Raw genomic sequence first — 22,734 nt, forward strand, 5'->3', positions numbered from 1 at the left:
GTGACAGTGTGACTGAACTGCTGGATCAGACAGTGCATTTTGATGGCATGCAAGCTCTCTGCAGATGGCTGACACATAATGTAAGCTTCCTAGATGTGTTTTACATCTCACTTTCAATAAACAGTGCATTTTTCTTATTGTGAGTCAATGATTTTTGCCAGACATTGGTCCGATTATTTGAGTGGTCCTACAGCATTAATTTTCAGCTCTGCAACAGTGTTACTTTGTCAAAAAAATGGCAATTAATTGCTGTCACCGTTATGCTAAACTGTAGCAACTTTGTGAAAAGGCATATAACAAGAGTGATGTGTAGATAGGATATTTTTGTTGCTTAATATAAATTAAAAAAGAAAAGGAATATTGTCTTTTTTTTCCAATTCACCATATTACTCCTATTCCACCATGAATGATTTACAGTGTTCAATGTTTTGGGTATTTAACAGAATGCAGTTATGTGGGACATCCAAACTTTACGTTCTTATGTAAAGGAGTTCACACGAGCTGCAGGTGAACAGATTAAATGAAACATTTTAAGTTTTTCTAATTAATTACCAAAGTGTTCAAGGGTGTCAGAAATTCTCAACTATTTGTATGGCCGTAAAAATCTGGAAACTTTTGAGCGCAATAGTCGAATAAATGACCTTGGAAACATTTCCCTGGACTCTTGTGCTGTATATTTAAAGTAATTTTGTGGATGTGCTAACACGTCAAACAGAGCCTTGATGAGTTTCTTGTCCTGAAAAAAAAGATTTCAAGATTTGTATAAGTGTCAATCAAAATCAAAGTTTTGTAATTGTTAACAGATAAAACTAAAAACATGGGGCAATGTGGCTTCCAATATGTAATTCTGCCCAGTTCTTAGTTATCTCCCTTTGATTCCCTCCATGTCCAGGGGTTTGCCAGTAGGGCTGCCAATCAAAATAATGTGGGGCCCAGCCACACAAGCTTACACTGTGTACACATGAATGCAGTTACTCCCAACATCTCATGTGTGAATGCCGACTAGAAGTGTTTGAATGTGATAACAGCTTATCTATTTGACTCAATCTGATGAAGATTGGAGTTTCAATGGCTGGCCCATTAAAAGAAGAACCTATTGGGATGCCTGGTTCCCTATTGTTCAAATGGCCCCGGCCAGCTTTCCTCAGCCAAAATAATAGGAAGGACATTGAACCTCCATGAATTAACCCTTAAAAATCCTGAACCTCAAATGTAATGAATCAAAAACATATAGTTCAAACCAACACTCCCTCCACGATCAAATAGTCAATAATCCCTAATTGTGACAACGAATAAAACACCCCAATGAAATTAACTGTATGGGGGTCACAAACTAAAGTGATGAAAAGCACTACTGATTTGATATACTGTTCTTTTCAGGGAAACATTCAGGATAAACAATTTTGTGATAAGGTCAGTATAAAACAAGTCACTTTCTGCAGTGACCACCACTGGCATCAGGTAGAGCTTTGAATAAGAAATACACCTACATCTGATTGATGGTATATGAATTATAATAGTTTATATCTGCACAAAATATGTGTACAAAGATGACAATACACAGAAGTGACAATAAATTAGCAATGTTATTAGATTTAAAAATAATGGGGGGAAATACTTAAAACTATTTCAGACTTTAGGGAAAATGGGCAATAAGCAAGAAGCGAAGATGAAATTGAGGACAACAAATGGAACTCACTGCATTTTATGTTAGAGTATTCTATGATTGTAAGAAATAATTTAATTGCCAATAGGACGAATGGCTCAGAATTTGCTCTTAAAATAACAGCGTGGCTAACAGGGCTCACTGTTATTTCAGGGCAAATGGAAGAGCAACTTCCGGCAAGTGCACATGTGCCGTCAAATGCGGAAATCTGGAAGTTGCTCTCGAGATGCCCTGCTCCTCTGAAAGCTGCGCAGGAAGGACAGCTCGCCAGCTGACTTACCGTTGGAATGATTGGACTAGCGTGAAGTTGCTTTCCTGCCCAGCTGGAAACGAACTAATGTCCCCAGATAAAGGTATGTTCAGCTTTTTAGGTCTAAGCAAGTTTTTAACGGCATGGTTAATGACTGCCAAACAACCTCTGGCACTGAAAATTAACTTTAAAAAATGTGGAGTCTCATTCCTTCCGATTTTAATTGTTGTTGGACATTTAAATTTTTTTTTACTTCTTCTTTCTGTCTCTTTTATTTCTGTCTTTTAATTCTATATTTCTTACTCTCCCTTTATTTCGCTTTCTGTAACAAACTTTACATTGAATTTACTGTTCTAGCTTAGACTTCCTGGTTCTCACTCTTGTTAAGGTGCTTCAATCTGACTGGTTGAGGGGACAGACAGTTCCTTGCCCCCGCTCACACATACCCGGGAGAAGACGCTGCACTTTTTTTGGATCCCCATTGCAGCAAGTTGGTGCCCAAAAGCTCGTGGATAGTTTGTGGGTAAGTTTAAATCTAACGAGCAGCGCATGCTGTTCGTTTGCCACTCAGTGCAAAATCTGGGCCATTATTGCACACTTATGATGATTGACTGATAATTCACCTGTGTGAAATTAGACTTAATGCTGAATCAGCAGAAGTGAATTAGGAATGCACTATTAAAAAAGTCAACAAAAGTTCTACCAGGATCTGTGCAAAAGCACAGTAAAGAACACCCTCTTCCCCCATACACACATTATAATGTTCTAGGAATTCAGGTCTCAGCTTTACAAGTCATATTTTATGGTCTGTTATTCACCATAGCAATGTGATTCATTGTACCATGCAGAATATTCAGTTCCCAATGACTGTGGTATAATGAGGGCTAAACATCTCTCATCAATAACCAAAGGTCCCTTGATGGTTCTGATGTTTTAATGTTAAAATAAACATTTTAACAATTCATGGAGAATGCCATAACTCATTGTCACATGTGAAGCATCTTATTTCAGAAAATAAGAATTGTGTGCTATTCCTAGCCTAGAAAATATTTTCTAGTGCACAAAACTGAGAAAATGGACAGTATTCAGAGGGTGAAAATAAAAATAATCACAGAAAATATAAATGTTCATTATTTATCATGATTCCACTTAATAAAGAATACTATTAAATATGAATTCTGTGTATCAATAAATTGTAAAATGAATTGTGAAAACAATACAATGAAATACATTTTGCTCCAATATCCATTCTTTGTAATCTACCTTTAGTATTTCTTGATGATTCTCAGATGCATACAACCGACCATCTCGAACTATATCCTCAATCAGCTCTTGGTAATCCTCTGTAACAGAAAAAAAAAATTCAAGATTTATTTTGATGGTGTTGATGAGTACAATTGCAGAAAGTCTTCTTATGGGACAGAACATTTACTCTTTTTTTCTCTCCTTTCGTTTACTGAAAATTTTCCTGCTTTGGTAAAGAATTTACCTTTTTCCCTAAACCAGCTTATTTTCTTTCTATTTTCTACTTTTCTAGATTCTACTGTTCTCTTCAAACTATTAATATTCCTTTTACACTTGATCTAACTAGTGATATATTAAAATGTTAGAAAGCCCACTTCATCATTCAGACCTTGTATGATATGCCAAGTCATACATGTCTCCTCAACATAACTACAACTGGCATCAGGAACCATGAGATTGGGAGGGAGGAAGGGGAAAAGTATCAGCCAGGGTTCTTGCTCCTGACTTCTATCCAGTGGCCCCTGGTGGAAGTGCAAATGTGAGATGTCAGGTAATGAAAGGATGAAGTTGTGCCTCTCATGCTGTATGAGAACACTTATATCTAGCGTGATGTATAAACTATGGACATTTGGGAATGGTGTCAGAAAGCAGCCTGTGCCCTGGAACTGTACCCCAATGTGAGCTACCAATTTCACAAAACGGATGAAAAAAAATTTAGCTGGGAATCAGCAAGTAAAATTGGCTACACCATTCAAGTACCCATCTAACCAAGCAGTCAAATTGACAGCATCTAAGGAGCTATCTGCTGGGTGGGCTGTCCAACCTTCCTGATTGAGGAGGATAATGTGGAGCAGGAAGACAAACAGGACACATTAAAACAAAGTTTTATAAAGGAGGTATCTGCATTTACCATCATACGTTACGTATGGAACCTGAAATCCTTTGCCACTATTCCCTTCATTGGACTTGAATTGAATCCATAATTTTCTTGATCTTGAGGTGAATGCTATGGGTCGTTCATAGGTCTGACAGGTTTCATAGGTTGTCACTGAATTAGATAATGCTGGTCAATTACACAACAAGAACAGGCTTAGTTATTGATATAGATCAAATTTGAGCATAAATCAATTCATTCAAAACTCAGATCAAATTCTACTACTAAGCAGCTCCGTACTATTAATATCACTATAGCTAGTGTCAGTAGATTAATTGAAGCAACTATCATTAAAGAAAGGCTAGGTATGCAACATTTTAAACATCACATCTAATATTGTTGTTCTGTTTAATTCAATGCTCTCAATCAACTGTAGGCCGCCAAATCTAACATTTGTTCGACTGAAAATTCCATGGGGTTGAAATTCCATTGTGCTATATTTATAACACATTGGTTAATGCATTCATGTGACATCACTCTATTTTAACAAAGTTGTTAACCCATTAGAAGTATCACACAAAAGAAATTCAACCCCTCTATGAAATTACAATGTCAAGTAAATTACTACTGATCAGATACTTAGGTACAAAATATGGAGTTTCCCAGTAATCAAATGTGGATTAATTTTCAATAATCCTGCAGTAATGAGATCATAATCAATACTGCATTTGTGTGGACGTTACATCTCAAGGAGATGGAGTGCACTGAGAGGTAACATGCACATGGACTGCATGGGGAGGGATATCAGGCAGTGATTTCAAGGAGAAATTCATAGTACAGTTAGAATCTGCTCAAACTGCACTCCAATAGGTCAGCCAACATTCCCCAGAGACCTCAATGGTGAAATGCACCTTGTGATTTAGTACTGAATTATACAGACCAGGAAGGTTTCAAGTTTGATCCCTGATCTCTGCTGAGTTATCTGATCTCAGCTGAGGTGGCAATGAGTGGAGGGAAGTGGGGGACTATAATCGGTCTCAGTAGGCGCGAGAAAACTAATCAGGGTTTCTGCTTCTCTGACTAACCAATAACCTCTGCTGTCTGTGTATATGTGCACACATCACACTGCATGAGCCCAGATTAAGCCTGACTGTAATGTCCACCCACTGGCTCACTGTCTAAGCCCACATCTGAAGATGGTCACTTGGGTAATGATTTGTAGGGCTATAATCACCTATGGAACCATATTCCCATCATGAATCTATCATTACTTTCAGCAGAGAGGGGAAGTAAATTGGGAGTTGGGACCACAGTCTTGAAATCACTCAAAGGCAATGACTCTTATGGTTAGCAGATAGGTGCATATTTGTTTAAAAATCTAATTTCTAAACATTATGAAATAATGAATTTTATCTCTGTTCCGACTTACAGCTCTTTCTCATGACTAAGTAGTCACCACACTCATCATCAATCGGTAGGAATATTTCTGGGACAACGATGAGAATGCGGCGTTTTGGAGGGGGACTTAAGTTCCAGGTACATTCAACATTTGCAGGGTAGTCCCCAGGGTAATTTGGAGACTCAATATATCCAGTATAGTCTCCAAGTTCTCCTCCACATTGTCTGTCTGAATCACAATAACCACAACGAGATTAATCAAGAACTGCTAAGTGCTTTACTAATAAGCCATCTCAAGCTTGAGAGTTAACAGGAGTTCTAAAACACAGGCATTCAAATACATGAGCACTGATCCCAATATACCAGGCTGATACACAAGCTCTTTGATGATCGACTGATTCCTGGGATGGCAGGACCGACGTATGAGGAGAGATCGGGTTGACTAGGCCTATATTCACTAGAGTTTAGAAGAATGAGAGGTGATCTCATCGAAACATAAAATTCTAACAGGACTAGACAGGCTAGATGCAGGGAGGATGTTCCCAATGGCTGGGGAGTCCAGAACCAGGGGTGACAGACTCAGGATACGGGGTAGGACATTTAGGACTGAGATGAGGAGAAATTTCTTCACTCAGAGGTTGGTGAACCTGTGGAATTCTCTACCACAGAAGGCAGTGGAGGTCAAGTCATTAGATGTAGTCAAAAAGGAGATAGATATATTTCTTAATGCTAAAGGGATCAAGGGATATGGGGAAAAGCGGGAACAGGGTACTGAGTTAGAAGATCAGCCATGATTATTTTGAATGGTGGAGCAGGCCCGAAGGGCCGAATGGCCTACTCTTGCTCCTATTTTCTGTGTTTCTATGTTTGGGCAACTAAGAACATGAAACCTTTCCTCCCTTCCCTCAGCTGGATTGCTAGGAAACAAATGCATATCCGCCCCAAGACTCCTGATTATTCAAAATGTCCCACGTGTTTGTTTATCTTTAATCACTCTCCCGTACACTTTTCTTGTGAAATGTCAAAAGCTCAAAATATATATAGAACCACCACAATTATGATGCAGTTAGTAAATAATAAATACCGTTTGTTAAGGGTTTCATAAGTATTTAGTCATTATTCATGGTCAATTTACATTAACACATGGAATTAAGTTTAAAAACACTCGTAAAATAAAAATATTTTAAGTTTACAGCCAGACCATCACTTCACAGGCTGCCCATGGAACAGATGTGACATCCTGTGTATCAGTTCACTGTTCTGGGGGAGGACAGTTTGGTTAAAGGTGCACTACAGGAACTCTTTAAAAAATGGTTTAAAGATTGCTTCAAAGTGATGAAGATAGAATATATAATAAAAATTATACACCACAGCAAATGCTGAAAAAAATTACACAATGCAGTACATATTATATGTCTCTATTGTAATCACTGTGGTATAATGGGTTTCACTGATTGATGCAATGTTCTGCAAAGGTATGAAGTAGAGTTGACCGCCACAGAATTATCATTGTAAGAAGACAAGCTCCTTTACATTGATTAACTACTGTACTAACCCATTGATGAAAATGTTCACAGTACTAGTTCTTAGATTAATGCAAATTCAAATGTATCGAATAGCACATAGATTGCAGTATGCTTGTAGGCAGTAACACATGGTTGAAATGATATCATGGATAACAAGTCCTAAATCCAAGTGATTTACCAATATCATTTCAACCACAGTATGTGTTATGTCTTTGAAACACAATCTAATCTGTGCTATGTTGTTTGTTATAATACATGCAGCTGTTGAAACCAATTTGCTTCCTTTTCTGGCAAGATTTTACTTCCCAGCAGTCACGGATGTCAGGCTCCCACTATCAAATCATGTAATTTGAAAGGAGTTGCTATTATACTCGACAATTAGAACTGAAATGCTATTGCACTGTGTGATCTGAATTTCCATAAAAAACCTGACACCACAGCCAGTTTTTCACAGGGGGAGAAATTGGTTTCCGTTGCACCTGATTTCTGGGTGAAAAATTGGAGTTGGGGGGACCAATTTCCGGGTGCAATCTATTCTTGGACGATCTCCAGCGGTCCTTTTAAAAACCGCTGGTTAGGCCGTTGTGGAACTGGAAAAACTGAGCGGAGCATCTGCAGTGCCTGCTCCGTGTAGTATTTGCTGAATTTGGCATCGGGATCCTGAAACAGGCATTAGGCTGCTGATTAGTCTATTCAAGCGACCTACAGCCTATTTCAGGCAGGAGGGACGAGCACACGGATTTTAGCAGCACTTCTGTGGGGTATCGGGCACAGGACAAGTACCTGGTCCAGCTCGCAAGGGGATGCTATCATTACATTCCTAAGTATGCGATCATACAAGTAGAAATAGGGCAGTCTGAGGCTCCAAGAAAACGAAGACATTTAGACAACTTAAGGGAGTGACTGATGCCACTGAACAGGAGACGGTATTTATCGATCTTGTAAGAGAGATGGTACTTTACATAATGCCATTTATGTATTCATTATACAAACGGCCCTGTGAGAAAAATTGCAAATAGAATATATAACGGAGTAGTTAAATACAAAAAGCTTGTCTCAGGGATACCTCATATTCCAGCATTGCTGCGATCTTTTGCATAATGCCTGTACCAAGTGAGCAAGTACAATGCTGTTGATTTCAGCAGACATTGGCAGTTTAGTTCAGCTGTGAGATCACCTTGAAGAGGACACAATGAATATGAAAAACTGGTCATAATGTCAGGGTTTATTTCACAACAGTGCTGCAATCGGCATGGGGCCAAACTAAAATTTAAATATAATTTAGGTGGTCCAGAGAATTGTCTTTAGGCTTTGAAAGGTAGGAAATCATTGACAGTTCCACCGTATTTTTTTCTTATTATTAGAATTCTTAACAGCAGTCAAAGGCTGCTGAAAAGATCTCTAAGCGTTTGCTTATAGATATATATTATTTGCTTGCCCTAATTCAGAAAATCTACATGTACCACACCATCCAGGTCTAATATAACTGGGACAATAAATAACTCATCCAGAAGTTGCACCAAAGCAGATGCCTACAGATATGTAATCTGTGTATGATACAGATATTAAACACCTACTTTTACATTGAGTAATATTAGTTGATCCATCAAAATCTGTTGTAGTATTTCCAGGACAAGCAACGCAGTGATTCTGCCCAAACTCTGGCTGATACAAGCTCACTGGACATCGTATGCACCTGTGCGTGTTTGTATCATAAAAGTGACCAGGCGAACACTGAACTGTGGAAATAGAAAGGAAGATCCAAACAAAATCTTGAACATTTACAAAATTCAAAATTCCATGACCCTGAATTTCAGTGGGGGTTTCACCAGACCCACACCACAACTCTGGCAGGAGTCTGTCAGAACCCAATGGGAAACCTACCTGGTTACCCCAGGAGTTCCCAGTCAGCTTTGTAAGGGATGAAATCTCCATCTTCCTCCCTTCCCCCAGCTAATGGCACTAATGGGACAGAGTTAGGGATGGGGACTCCCTATGCAGGGTATTCCTGCCTCTTTGGCTCAGGGGGGAGGCCACTACATTGAGCGATGCTGCTTAGCGACTTCCATATAGGTGCAAGTCGGCCCCACCACACGGGCCCAGGCAAGGGAAGCGGTGTGAACCCCCAAAAAGAGGTTAGGGTTTATTTTCAAAATTGGGATCATCCCTTTTACACAGAAGGCCAAGGAGGAGTTGGGTGGGCTCTCAGAGGGAACAAGGGGCTGGGCTGAGCAGGGCATTCCCCCTGCCACCCCTCCCCCACCCCAATGGTAGATAGTCTCCGGTCATCCTAACTGCTGGAGTTGCGCCCACAGTGGTACAAGTACCTGCCAGCCCCATGCAAATGTGGTGCCTTCCCACTGACCCTGCAAACTATAGCAGGGTCAGCACTGAAGGGCCGTAGGTGGACCGTAGGTGTAAGGGGAGATTTAACAAGGGTCAGGATCACGGCCTGTGGCGTTTCGGGGCCTATATCTTCTGTTCTAGATTGTTCAATAATAAAAATATAATAATCGTTTAAGATGAGAAAACATTCCCAACAGTACAGAACATGATCTGAAACATGTTTGAAAAAAAAGTAATTTAAAAGAAATCATGGTCCATCTCCATCACCCATCATTTCGCTGGTCTGAAAATGAAACGGGGAATGGAGCTGTACATAAATTTTCACACAAGAGGTGGTAGAAATCTGGAATTCTCTCCCCCAAAAGAGCGTGGATGCCAGGGCAATTGGAGCTTTCAAGACGGAGATGAATAGATTTTCGTTAGCTTTAGGCTTTTTATACGGCTTCAGACCACCTGAAATTCACTGAACAAAAAGCTAAATGCAAAACCAAATTTTAATATTTCAACCCCATTGGTTGTCAGTGAGAACAGTGCAGAATGATTTGGCTTCCAATTTCCCCAGGGATTAAACACAGAAAAAATGCTACACTAATCCACTTCAATCCATCCAAAAATGCTCCTCAGAGCAGAGAAGGTTAAGGGGAGATTTAATACAAGCATTCAAAATCATGAAGGGTTTTGATAGAGTAAATAAGGAGAAACTGTTTCCACTGGCAGAAGGGTCAGTAACCAGAGGACACAGATTTAAGGTAATTGGCAAAAGAACCAGAGGTGACATGAGGAAAAATATTTGTATGCAGCGAGTGGTTATGATCTGGAATGCACTGCCTGAAAGGGTGGTGGAAGCAGATTCAATAGTAACTTTCAAAAGGGAATTGGATAAATACTTGAAGGGGAGAAAACTGCATGGCTATGGCGAAAGAGCAAGGGAGTGGGGTTAATTGGATAGCTCTTTCAAAGAGCCGGCACAGGCACAATGGGCCGAATGGCCTCCTCGGTGCTGTACGATTCTATAATTCAAGAGGTAAAAATAAAAACATGAGTTGCAACAAACACAAAGATATTAATGCAGCTGTATTCACATCATTGTGCTTCACTGTGGGTATAAACAAGACGAGATGTGCTGCAAAACCCTAGCCAACGGCTCTGCTCTGATAACCATTATACTACAAGGGGAGCATCATTTTTCTCTCTAAAATTCTATTTCTCAACATCCAAAAACAAAGACATGCCAAGCCTCAAGCTTTTAACTAAAACATTCAGCAAGTCTTATCAGGATTAGAGGACATCACTTACAAAATGATCTTACCTTTAGTTTCACAATCCTGAAACGTCGCCGCTCCTTTGCGTTTTGTGGTTAAACCTCCACCACAAGAAAAGCACGAAGTCCGCCCGACTTCTGGCTGGTATGTTCCAAAAGGACATGGTTGGCATGGCCTGAACCCATCAGAAGAAAACTCTCCAACAAGACACTGCCCTGAAAACAAAAAACAAGAATTAGCTATTTCAACCTAAAATGTGCATGCATCACAGAACATTTCACTTAGTGAGTTAAGTTACACAATATTGTCTCAGAGGCTTGGCTTCTAAGGTACATTCTTATTTTTCATTTCTTTATGCAAGAGTGTCGATTGCCCTTATGTAAAGAAATGAAAATCTGGTGAGAACAAACTGAAATTGCAATACTTTTGTAAATACAGCCCTAGTTCTGTTCTTTTTTTAAAAAAAGAGTAAAAACTATCCCCAAAGGAATGAGTGAGATTGTGCTCCACATGGATATTTTCTTCGATTAATAACGTAAAGATGGAAAATCCCCGCTGGATGTGATTTTTACAATAGTGGACCTGACCAGAAAAGACGAGTGATGAAACTGCATTGCTTAATGTTACGAGGTGCACAAGTTATATCAAAAATTAACATGAAAACATATTTACTATTTATATAAAAGATCTAGGAAAAATAAAGGATCTGATGGATATTATTCAAGAAGCACATACGCCAGATTAATAGAGTGAAACTAGTTCCTGAAGAATAAGCAAAAATGTACAGTTTAACAAAGCCTACAACATACAAATAATAAAATGAGTTAATGTATGAGAGAGAGAGAGAACAGCAGCAGTTTACACTGCTTTAAAAATAAACTTTCCAAACCTGAGTAATAATTTTGCTCATACTGATAGTAAATAAGTAAACAGGGATATTTATTACAGGTGGTAATTGCACAATTAATTGACACAGGGTCATAAGTAATATTTTATCTATGTTTTATGCACAAAAAACAACTTCAATGGCTGTAAAAATAATTATTCCTTTTTCAAATTTCAAGCCTATAACAATTCTGAAACTAGATTTAATTTTGGATAGGAAGGATATTGGTGTCAATTTTAACGTGCCGAAATTGGCATTTAAGGTGAGGTAACGGCCTCGAAATGACAGACTTACTGCCATTTTTTTTAAAGGGGCCTACCGCTAGATGGCCAAAGCACCTGCATGTTTCAAACAGTAACCCCCTTTTAATATGACGAACATAGGATTCCAGTTGTCATTTTAGGACAGAATTGATTGAAGCTTGCGCTGTGCATTCTCCAACCAGTTGTACTAACGATGCTGCCGAAAACACCCCAGGAAAAGTTAAGTTTTAAATTATTTTTGTGGGGGGAGCAGGACCCCATTGTTTCTAGTTTAATTCTCACTCGAGTGAAAATTAAAAACTGATCTAATATCCATGATATATTACTTAATTACAATTGTGACAGAAACATTTCACGGTTGTGTTAACAGCTAATATAATTTTCTGTCAAGCTGCAATTATTTCTGGTTGCAATTCCTCATTACCCTATGGCAATGAGCTTTGGCAGTTCTCAGCCAGACTGCTAGATGGAGCACTTCACCGTGCAGAGGAGCTGACACATGCAGCCTGGCCCTGTGGTCAAGCACCTTCCCTCGCAAACTCTTACGACGGTCACAATCAAAATTTTAGAAGCAATGGTAGAATCCAAGAGCCCATTTCCAGTCCTCCAGTTCACGAAGGGGTGAATGTGAAGGGAAGCACAAGGCTTTTTTTAAATTTCAAAATATACTTCATTTCATAGAATTTAAGGATATACACAGTTCAATGTAAATATCACAATTCAAAACCAGTACAATTAAAACCAAAACACTACAGATCATACACAAAGCGATCTCATTATTACAATTCAAATACAGTATTTCTTATGACTCATGGTGTACAATACAAGGAGGGGTGGCCTTACACTGTGGCCTTTCCCCATTCAGCCTTTGCGTAGGTCGCACCTCGCTTCAGTGTGTCCCGCAGCACGTACTCCTGAACCTTAGAACGTGCCAGTCGGCAACACTCGGTCGTGGACAGCTCCTTCAGCTGGAAGACCAGTATGTTTCGGGCGGACCAAAGGGCCTCCTTCACCAAGTTGATGGTCTTCCAGCCGCAGGTGATATCTGTCTCGGTGTGCGTCCCAGTGAACAGTCTGTAGAGCACAGAGTCCTGTGTTACTGAACTGCTTCGGATGAACTGGGACAGATACCAACACATCTCTCTCCACACCCTCTGCGTGAAGGGGCAGCCCATCAGGAGGTGGACGACGGTCTCCTCCCCGCCGCTGCCTCGAGGGCAGCTCGCGATGGTGCTGAGGTTCTGTGCGTGTTGGAAGGACCGCACTGGGAGGGCCTTTCTCACCACCATCCAGGCTACATCCTGGTGCATGTTGGTCAGATCCGGCGACGAGACATTCTGCCAAATGGCATCGACCGTCTGGTCAGGGAAGAAACTGATCGAGTCCACCCTCCCAGTTCCTTGCAGGACTCTGAGAACGTTTCATGTCGACCACTGTCTGACAGCCTTGTGGTTGAAGGGGTTCCTCCTCAGAAACTTCTCCACCTGGGACAGGTGAGGGGGTGAACGGTCCAGCTGGATATGACGTCCTGTGCCTCTTGGCCAGCGTGACCAGAGCCAGCCTTCTCAGTGTGTTGGACAGGTAGAAACCCTGCACGTAGTGACACTTGGTGTTTGCGTACTGGGGTTCTACACATATCCTGAGGCAGCCACACACAAAGGTGGCCATCAGGATCAGAACGGCGTTGGGGACACTCTTCTCCCCCTTTGTCTGGGGCCTTGTACGTAGTGACCCTGCGGACATGTTCTACCGTGGACCCCCAGACAAAGTGGAAGATAGCTTGGGTGACTGTGACGGTGGAGTTGTGGAATGGGCCAGACCTGGCCACGTAGACCAACACCGCGAGTACCTCACACCTTATCACCAGGTTCCTGCCGGTTATGGAGAGGGATCGCCCCACCCACATACCAAGCTTCTGATTGACCTTGGTGATCCACTCCTCCCAGTTCTTTGATTGGACAGCTCTCTGACTCCCACCCATTGATTAGGACTGCGCTACGGATGTCCACGTAGAGCAGTCGGATCCAATCGCGGATTCCTTCCCCAAAACACATTTTGGCGAGCACATCCATCGTGTACGTGTGGGATAATCTGTCAAGGGCCTCACCACCCAGCTCAAGGCCACATTACACCACCTCTCATTCTCCTTACCAACACACACTTACCTCTTTCTTGCTCCCTTCATATCAGCCACAAGCATCATTCTCCTCTCACTTAGTAGCCTTTGCACAATCACCAACCTCTCTCAGGACTCCTTCCTTACTTCACACTCCAGTCACTGGATGCCCATTCAACACCTCCTCATCCTGCTTGCATATTGCTTCTTCTACCTCTCAGCATATGTTTTTACACACCCACTCTGCTTAATTCCCATATTTAGAAGCTTTAAGCGATCAAATAGGATTATCCTTTCTAGATGCAGACAATCCCTCGACCAGAAAACCAAAATAAGCTATGAAAGAATTATACAGGACTTTGAGAGAAGCCAAAAACTGTCTTTTTTATAATGGAAGAATAGGGGGGTAAAATTGGATAACCCCTGAAAAAGGGCATAGGGATTGCTGTACTCGATTAACCTGTGCCCAGTCATTGCGATGCAGGCCGCACCGTTATATTTGTGCTGCCTGCTGTTTTAAGTGATTGCTGCGTGCAGCCAGCGCTACCTGAGCTGTTGATTGGCTGCACGAATCAGCAGGAGGCCCCGATATCGCGAGTGGCTCGCGCTTCTTAAAGGCAGCCTGCACCTCTTAAAGGGAAGGTGCATTGCAGCTGCAAGAAGTGGTGGGAGTCATTTCAAACTGAATCGGTGCTGTGATACTTTGAAGAATGGCTGCACCTAGGAGAGAGCGTGCACCAAGGTTCTCTGATGATGCACTGGAGGCCTTGGTGCAAGAGGTGGAGAGAAGGAAGGACATCTTTTATCTGCAGGGGGGCAGGAGGCCCTCCACATATATGCTGAAGAGGCAGTGGGAGGAAGTAGGGGAGGAGCTAAATGCCAGGAGCATAGCTCTAAGAACATGAATGCAGTGCAGGAAGAAGTTCAATGATTTAACATGAGTTGTCAAGGTGAGTGAGTTCAAGCTTCAATTGGCATATCGTACCAACTGCACCACTAGCCTCATCCACTGCTCAACTCTCTACACCCCCATCACCCACCTACCAACAATCTCTTTCAGTCAGTACTCAACCGTTCAAATCATAAGCTTTATCTCACCCTCACACACTTAGCACTGTTGCAAGCTTCACACCCACAACTCGCAGTTCACACACACAGATAGCTATTCAACCATGACAGCCACATCACCCAAACATTTTGCAGGACACTCACTGACACGCTTCTCTCTTTCTTGCTGGAGAAGGTGGCGCACAACAGGAGGCAGCAAGTGGCAGTGGCTCCATGGAACCCAAACCTCTGTCCTCTCTCAGGAAGACAGCATTCCTGCTCCCATCCTTGCCACTCCACCAGTGCCCTTGCTGTTGTCTGTCAGCCAGCCAGCCCACTCCCTGTAGAGTATTGAAACTTTATCCAAGTATAGGAACCTCCAAAAACATGTACAAATGCACAAGCAGCCAGAAGAAATAATCCAGTAAATAACCTGTAATTCCTGCATAATCCCTTTAAATAGCACTAATGGGTTGGGGGGGGGGGGAGGGGGGGTCCTTCATGCCCTTTAAGTCACATTCAGCCGTGCGAGGTTAAGGCAGTGCGTTGGATGGAGTGTGCAGTTCCAAAGTAGCAGTGGTTCCTTTAAATCAGCATTGCACACTGATTCGCGTCATAATCTCCCTACTCTGCATGCTGCCAGTGGTCGTTAGGCGCACGGGCGCAAACCCCTTTACCAAGATGGCGTCCTGCGCACTTCCCATCAGAAGTATGTACAGGCATCTTGGACCCCATTTTTGAGGCTTAGTTAGCCACATAGCGCCTGAAAAATGGGCACTAAACAGCCCAATTTCACCCCCTACATATTTTTTAAAAAATGAACTGAATCCCAAAATTTAATTAACAGGATGTCACTTTTCCCAGCCGAGGGAAATATTTAAAAATGCAAAGGGAACAAGCAAGGGGTTTAGTTAGGACAGGAAGCAAACCTCAGGAAGCATGAAAGAAGCTTTCTACAGGGAGTAACCATCTCTAGCTGTAATACAAGGCATCTAAAGACGGCACCTGAGCAGAGTGGCTGTGTAAAGCCACCTGTCACCAATTATAGAAATCAATGGGAGAAAGAATAGCAGGGGCCACAAGTTTTAGAGGAAATAATATTTCTCAAGGTGTTTCTTGAAAGAAAAACTAACTCAATTATTAACACCAGCTGGACTAAACATTTACTTCTTGTAAAAAAATTCCTTGGAAGCTGCCCATCCCCACGTAATAAACCCTCAAAATCAGTACTGGACAATCATGAGTCTCCATGAGCAGCAGAGAAGGAAGCTTGGTCACTCATTCATCAATAATGTTCTTTCCTCATTTGAACAGATAAAAGGGAAATTTGGAATTCCTAAATCACAATTTTTCCAGTACCTGCAAATAGGACAGCACTTAAGAGCGTTTGAGCCCTAAGAAGATTAAACCTGACAGATCAGATTTCAAGAAATGGATTCAAACCACAAAGGACAGGAAGAAGCAAGTCTCCTGAACTTTTGCATTCCTCATTAGCAAAAAGCATCCTGAACAAAATGGTTTTTAAGGAGGCTTTGGAAAAGGAGTTGGATTACCAACACAGCACATGTCCAATAGAAAGAGGAGAGCCATATATATGTTATGGTGTGAGGTTAAAGGTCTGACCCAATCTAAAATAGTCCACCAAGTATTTTTCCTTCATAAAACAATACTAATGCCCCCTGATAAATCCTGGTGATAAGCCACATTGGTACATATGTTGAGGGAATGGTTTCAGTGAAGGGTGTGCTGGATAAATACTCTTGTACATGTGGTTTAGTATGGAAGACAATGAAGCAGGGTCTGATACCCACTAGATTTCAAATGAATTAGTTAGACTTCTGGGTCAGTTTCACAATCAGAATGAGAAAACATAAAATAGAAGTAACACCAGCAGAATGTAAGGATTTCCAGAGGCTATCCCAAGGTGATTCAATAAGGAAAGTCACAGTAAAGACATAAACGGTTTCTAAAACAACAAGAGATCAAATCATATTATTGTATGTGGAAAATGAAAAACCCAATAAAAATGTGATGATGTGGAGATGCCGGTGATGGACTGGGGTTGACAATTGTAAACAATTTTACAACACCAAGTTATAGTCCAACAATTTTATTTTAAAATCCACAAGCTTTCGGAGGCTTCCTCCTTCCTCAGGTGAACGGTGTGGAAATGAAATCGATTGCGACCTTCCTGTTCCCCATGACTCAATTTGACACTACATAGTGCATTTACAAACTGAACCACAAAAAATTATTTCTACCATTATTTTTCTGTTTTATCTTTCACATTTGTTGTGCCATGTGTATGACAGACCTGACAATTATGCCATTCTGAAGAAAAAGTCCAGCTCCACATGGCTAAATGGATTTATATCCATGTCAGTCACAAATATGATTCAAAACAGTTTCACTATGTTGACAGTTCAGATGCATTATAATGGTCTGAGTGTTGCATGAGGAAGGTGGACATAAAATAGGTCCACTATTAAGCTGGGAAGAGTGCCGAACTGGGGACCCCTCCTCACTTGAAGTACAACTGCATGTCTAATTAGCCATCATCAAATGGGTGCTATACTACTCCTTCACTTCTGTTTTATGCCTCCACATTGTGTTTTCTTCCACTTCGTTTACGCCTGCCCCTTCTCCCCCCTGCCCCTGCACCAGCCTTGGCCAATGCTGACAAATATCCGAAAATTATTTTAGAAGCCAGTGCAGCAATAAACTGACTGCCTTGAATTTTCTGCTTCAGCTCATTTGAATATTCATAGCTGCCCATGCAGCTTTGTCCTTCTGGAGGGACTAAGCTTAACAGAGGAACTAGAAATTCTGGCCGGCTGGCCCAAATCAAAAGGACGTGTACACTGAAAGTACTTCTCCCTGCAAACAGGGAGAAATGCTTATTTCATCCTTTATCAAACTTCAAAAATAATTCAGATATTTGTCAGCATTGGCCAAGGCTGGGGGAGGGGCATGGGGGGGGAGGAGCATGGGGGAGAAGGGGCAGGTGTAAACGAAGTGGAAGAAAACCCAATTTGGAGGCATAAAACAGAAGTGAAGGAGTGGTATAGCACCCGACCCCATTTGATGATGCTAATTAGACATGCAGTTGTACTTCAACTGAGGAGGGTTGCCCAGTTCGGCACTTCAGGGCACACTCTGCCCAGAGGAAAAACTGTGCAACATTCCTGGAGCAGGTAGTTAGCAAGCTCAGCACCATGTATATTACCTGCAGAACCTGGGAACAGATGCAGAAGGAGACAGCAGACTTAAAGGAAAGGAAACACAACCCAACAATGCCGTGCATCTCGTGGTTGACTCAAAGGCTGCTTTCTGCAAAGTGTTGCCTGTTTCACAAGTGCTCCTCACCCACACAAAGATCCCACAGAGTCTTGCAGCTTATTCTTTGCATTTCCTGCATACCCATGCCTCAAGACATGCAAAGTAGAATCAAAAACCTTACACTCACATCTTTCAAGGCCTTAATACCTCAAGTTCTTTTTGAACAACCTAGTTGCATGATACACAGTCACTTACTGACAACCCCGTTACCTGCAGGCTGTGCACACGTCTATCACCGCGCATGTGCTGCTTCAACATCCAACCACGACTTTTCTGCTGGTGTAACCACATCTACCTTAAGGGCACATTTCCAGTCTGCAGAAAGGCCTCAGCAGTCAAACGTAACTGGCAAAGGCACGTCTCTGTTGACATATCCAAGGAACTCTGACAGAGTCAGTGGACCCATCTACATGGGTGCCCACCTCAGGTAATGGTAGACCCCCCCCACCCCCACCTCTGATGGATCCTCTGGAAATTCTTGTTGTTTTCTAGCTCTCTAAGGATAAAAGGAATTTCAAAAGGCGTGCCCATGCTATTCAGAGGGGACTGCTGCCTATCTCAGGAAAACTGCTTCCTCAGTGCTGCCCGAGTGTAAAACCCTGGGCACCATGCTTTGAATTCAAATTATGTTCAAGGCACCTGTCCCAGTTTCAGTCTGCACCCCATGCCTGGTGTGTGCCTGCACTAATGGTACACTTTAATGGAATTTCAGGTCCTACCTTTATAATATGCACTACACATTATCTCTATCACCTGTGGTCATTTATAAACTATTTAGCATAAGTTGTTCTTTTTCCCTCAATGATACCTCGCAGAGCTACCAGTTGAAACCAGCATCAATGAAGGTACATTAAAACTGTAAATTAAAGAAACAACTTGCATTTATATAAGCACCATTGGGACATCCAAAGTGCTTCACAGCCAATGAAGTACTTTTGAAGTGTAGTTACTGTTGTAATGTAAACAATGCAGCAGCCATTTTGTGCACAGCAAGGTTCCACAAACAGCAATGAGATAAATAACCAGATAATTCGGAGTCTGGATGGGATACATCCTAGGTTGCTGAGGGAAATAAGGGTGGAAATTGCAGAGATACTGGCCATAATGTTCCAATCCTCCTAAGATATGAGGCTGGTGCCAGAGGACTGGAGAATTGCAAATGTTACACCCTTGTTCAAAAAAGGGTGTAAGGATAAACCCAGCAACTACAGGCCAGTTAGTTTAACTTCGATGGTGGGGAAGCTTTTAAAAACAATAATCCGGGACAAAATTAATAGTCACTTGGACAAGTGTGGATTAATAAAGGAAAGCCAGCAAGGATTTGTCATAGGCAAATCATGTTTAACTAACTTGATTGAGTTTTTTGATGAGGTATTGGAGAGGGTTGATAAGGGCAATGCGGTTGATGTTGTGATATAGATTAATGACTTGGACTTGGCTGTACAGGGCACAATTTCAAAATTTGCAGATGACACAAAAGTTGGAAGTGTAGTAAACAGTCAGGAGGATAGTAATAGACTTCAAGAGGACATAGACAGGATGGTGGAATGGGCGGACGCATGGCAGAAGAAACTTAACGCAGCGAGATGCGAAGTGATTCATTTTGGCAAGAAGAATGAGGAGAGGCCGGACAGGCTGAGAAAGCGGTTAAAAAAGCACGTGTGATCCTGGGCTTTATAAATAGAGGCATAGAATACAAGAGTAAGGAAGTTATGTTGAACCTTTATAAAGCACTGGTTAGGCCAAAGCTGGAGTATTGTGTCCAGTTCTGGGCACTGCACTTTAGGAAGGATGTGAAGGCCTTAAAAAGGGTGCAGAAAAGATTTACTAGAATGGTTCCAGGGATAAGGGACTTCAATTGCGTTGATAGACTGGAGAAGCTGGGGTTGCTCTCCTTAGAGCAGAGAAGGTTGAGAGGAGATTTAATAGAAGTGTTCAAAATCATGAAGGGTTTAGATAAAGTAAATAAAGAGAAACTGTTCTCATTGACGGAAGGGTCGAGATCCAGAGGACACAGATTTAAGGTGAATGGCAAAAGAATCAAAGATGACATGAGGAAAAACATTTTTTTACGCAGCGAGTAGTTATGATCTAGAATGCGGTGCCTGAAAGGGTGGTGGAAGCAGATTCAATCATGGCTTTCAAAAATGAATTGGATAAATACTCGAAGGGTAAAAATTTGCAGGGCTACGGGGAAAGAGCGAGGGAATGGGACTAACTGGATTGCTGGCACGGGTGCGATGGGCCGAATGGCCTCCTTCTGTGCTGAAACGACTATGATTCTGTAATCTGTTTTTGGCGGTGTTGCTTGAGGGGTTAATGCTGACCAGGAGAAGTCCCCTGTTCTTCTTCGAATATTACCATGGGATTTTTAACATTACCTGAAATGGGATCTAGGTTTAATGTCTCAACTGCAAATATAACACCTCCGCCAATGTGAAACTTCCTCAGTACTGCATTGAAGTGTTATCCTAGATTATGTACTCAGTTCCTAAAGCAGAGCTTGAACCCACAACTTTCTGACTCACAAAGCTTGAGCTTCACTCTCATGGCATTTGAAAGAATGGCTTTTGAGCTCTAATGAACATTATACCCGAGATGACAATCTATCTTTATCTTTCAGAAATGGAAAGATGCATTTCCAACATTTTAATTTTATCTTATTTTATCACTATTCCATTTGTATTAACTTGTCTAAGTGCCTCACCTCCACATTCTGAAACATTACGTGCACCGCTTGACCTTTGGTTCCCTTGGCTCTCAGGGTTTGGGCAGGGCTCACACGAAAGCTGTCCTTCTTCATCCTGATATGTGCCAGCAGGACAGAACATACACTTCTCCTGTTCGCCATCATAGTACGTGCCAACACTACAACTAACTAACAACAGAAATCAGAAGGAACAGTCACTATATGGATGGAAGAGAACACGTTTTTCATGATAATCTGCACACCTCCTACTGACTTGTTGAAAAGCGTAAAAATTGCTTTTATGGAGCTATGTAAAAAATGCTGAAAGATAACTACAGCAGACTGCGAGACACCAGTAAACGTAATTGCAAACAGATTTAAATCTGCTTCATATAGAATGTCAAAAGCACGGCTGAACTTTCATGCTGATTTTGAATGTGCTTTTATCTCAATATAACATTAACACTTAAGTTATAACATGCTGCATGTTTGTACTACAGTGATACGCTTCTATGGTTTAATTTAATTTGTATTAGTTGTGCATGAACTATTAACATTTGGCAATGGTTTGGATAATAGCAGATATTTTATTTTAAATAACCAACCAATTAATTATCCCAGCTATATGAATTGCTTGACTGCTCTTTGTGGAACCCAGGTTCTTTTTGATTTCTATAAATTTATTTATTTCTATAAATTTCTTTTGAAGTAGCCTGAACTGGTAATATTTTTAGTATTCCAAAAACTATACAGTGAAAACATGTGGCAGTACATTCCCAAGGAATCCTACAAACTTTAATATGAAGATATCAAATGCAATACATACAGTAGTCTTTTCCTATAACATATTTTTGATGTATTATAACTTTGATCTAAGACATACTACTATATTTGTGTGTCACTCCTCGGCAGAGAGAAAAACACATTTAGTAAGAGTGTCCTTCACTATAACCAGCTTTTTGCATGGCTCGCAAAGGCAGAGTTTAAAAATTTTACTTTATATGTTGTATACCACTATAGGCCTTTTTATTGAAATTTTTTTTTTACATCTTGCAAATATTTATTATAAACAAATGCATTCCTAAGATAACACATGCTCCCATAAATATGTCTGACTGTACTTCAAGAAGTATTGAGCAAGTAAAATGGCGTAATATGGAAACCTTAAAGCAAGTGCGGATATGCAGGTGGATGCAGAAGGGGGTCTAGAACCAGGTTACAGCCAAAATCCACCAAGCAGGGAAGATAAATGTCCATCCGCAAATTAAGCCTAAAGGAGCAGCCTGTACTAAGTACTGAATATAAAGCAGTGGGAAATTAATCTAAAAAAATCCATACAACTAATGGAAGAGAGGCACTCTAATCATTCAGATTAGTTTGCAAAGGAATGCAGCCCTATGGGCCATCTCGCAATGACCTGAATCAGTGTGTTGAACACTATAGTTGAATCGGATTTGATTTTAACTCCCTTGTAGCACTTCTGATATCAAAAACACTCTGACATCATTAAAGTTACTGCACTTCAGTCCGATACCTCATAATTAGTAAGTACAATTGAGCAGGCACAGTACATTCATGTTTATGCACTAAGCTGTGCTACGAAGTAACAGGATGTGAAATCACACCCACAAATACCCATGCACCAAGTTCTTGTGATCTTTGACAAATTGTCAAGCAGGAGACACCAAACATGCTCAGCATTTCCTCACAACGGTGGAGGAAAGGAAGGAAAACTAGAGGGTGCGAAACACTGGATCATTCTCATGCAATTCATAGTTGCTGACTCAAGTGACATTGATAAAAGCCAAGGAGGAGGTTATCTATGTG

At 41.2% G+C, this 22,734-nt stretch overlaps 1 protein-coding gene across 1 annotated transcript in view; it reads right to left on the bottom strand.

Annotated features, from left to right (window-relative positions):
* Nucleotides 1-504: 504 nt before the first annotated feature.
* scube2 (signal peptide, CUB domain, EGF-like 2) overlaps nt 505-22,734 on the bottom strand; it is a 116,687-nt gene continuing 94,457 nt past the window's right edge. The window contains exons 17-23 of the mRNA XM_067993514.1: nt 20,926-21,096; nt 10,615-10,782; nt 8,537-8,698; nt 5,465-5,662; nt 4,072-4,224; nt 3,180-3,259; nt 505-736 (exon numbers count right to left, since the gene is read on the bottom strand). Coding sequence (XP_067849615.1) covers nt 584-736; nt 3,180-3,259; nt 4,072-4,224; nt 5,465-5,662; nt 8,537-8,698; nt 10,615-10,782; nt 20,926-21,096 — 1,085 coding nt within the window. The 3' untranslated portion in view covers nt 505-583. The remainder of the gene's footprint in view (nt 737-3,179; nt 3,260-4,071; nt 4,225-5,464; nt 5,663-8,536; nt 8,699-10,614; nt 10,783-20,925; nt 21,097-22,734) is intronic.

The sequence above is a fragment of the Heptranchias perlo genome, chromosome 12 (genome assembly GCF_035084215.1).
Source record: "Heptranchias perlo isolate sHepPer1 chromosome 12, sHepPer1.hap1, whole genome shotgun sequence".
NCBI classification, from domain to species: Eukaryota; Metazoa; Chordata; class Chondrichthyes; order Hexanchiformes; family Hexanchidae; genus Heptranchias; species Heptranchias perlo.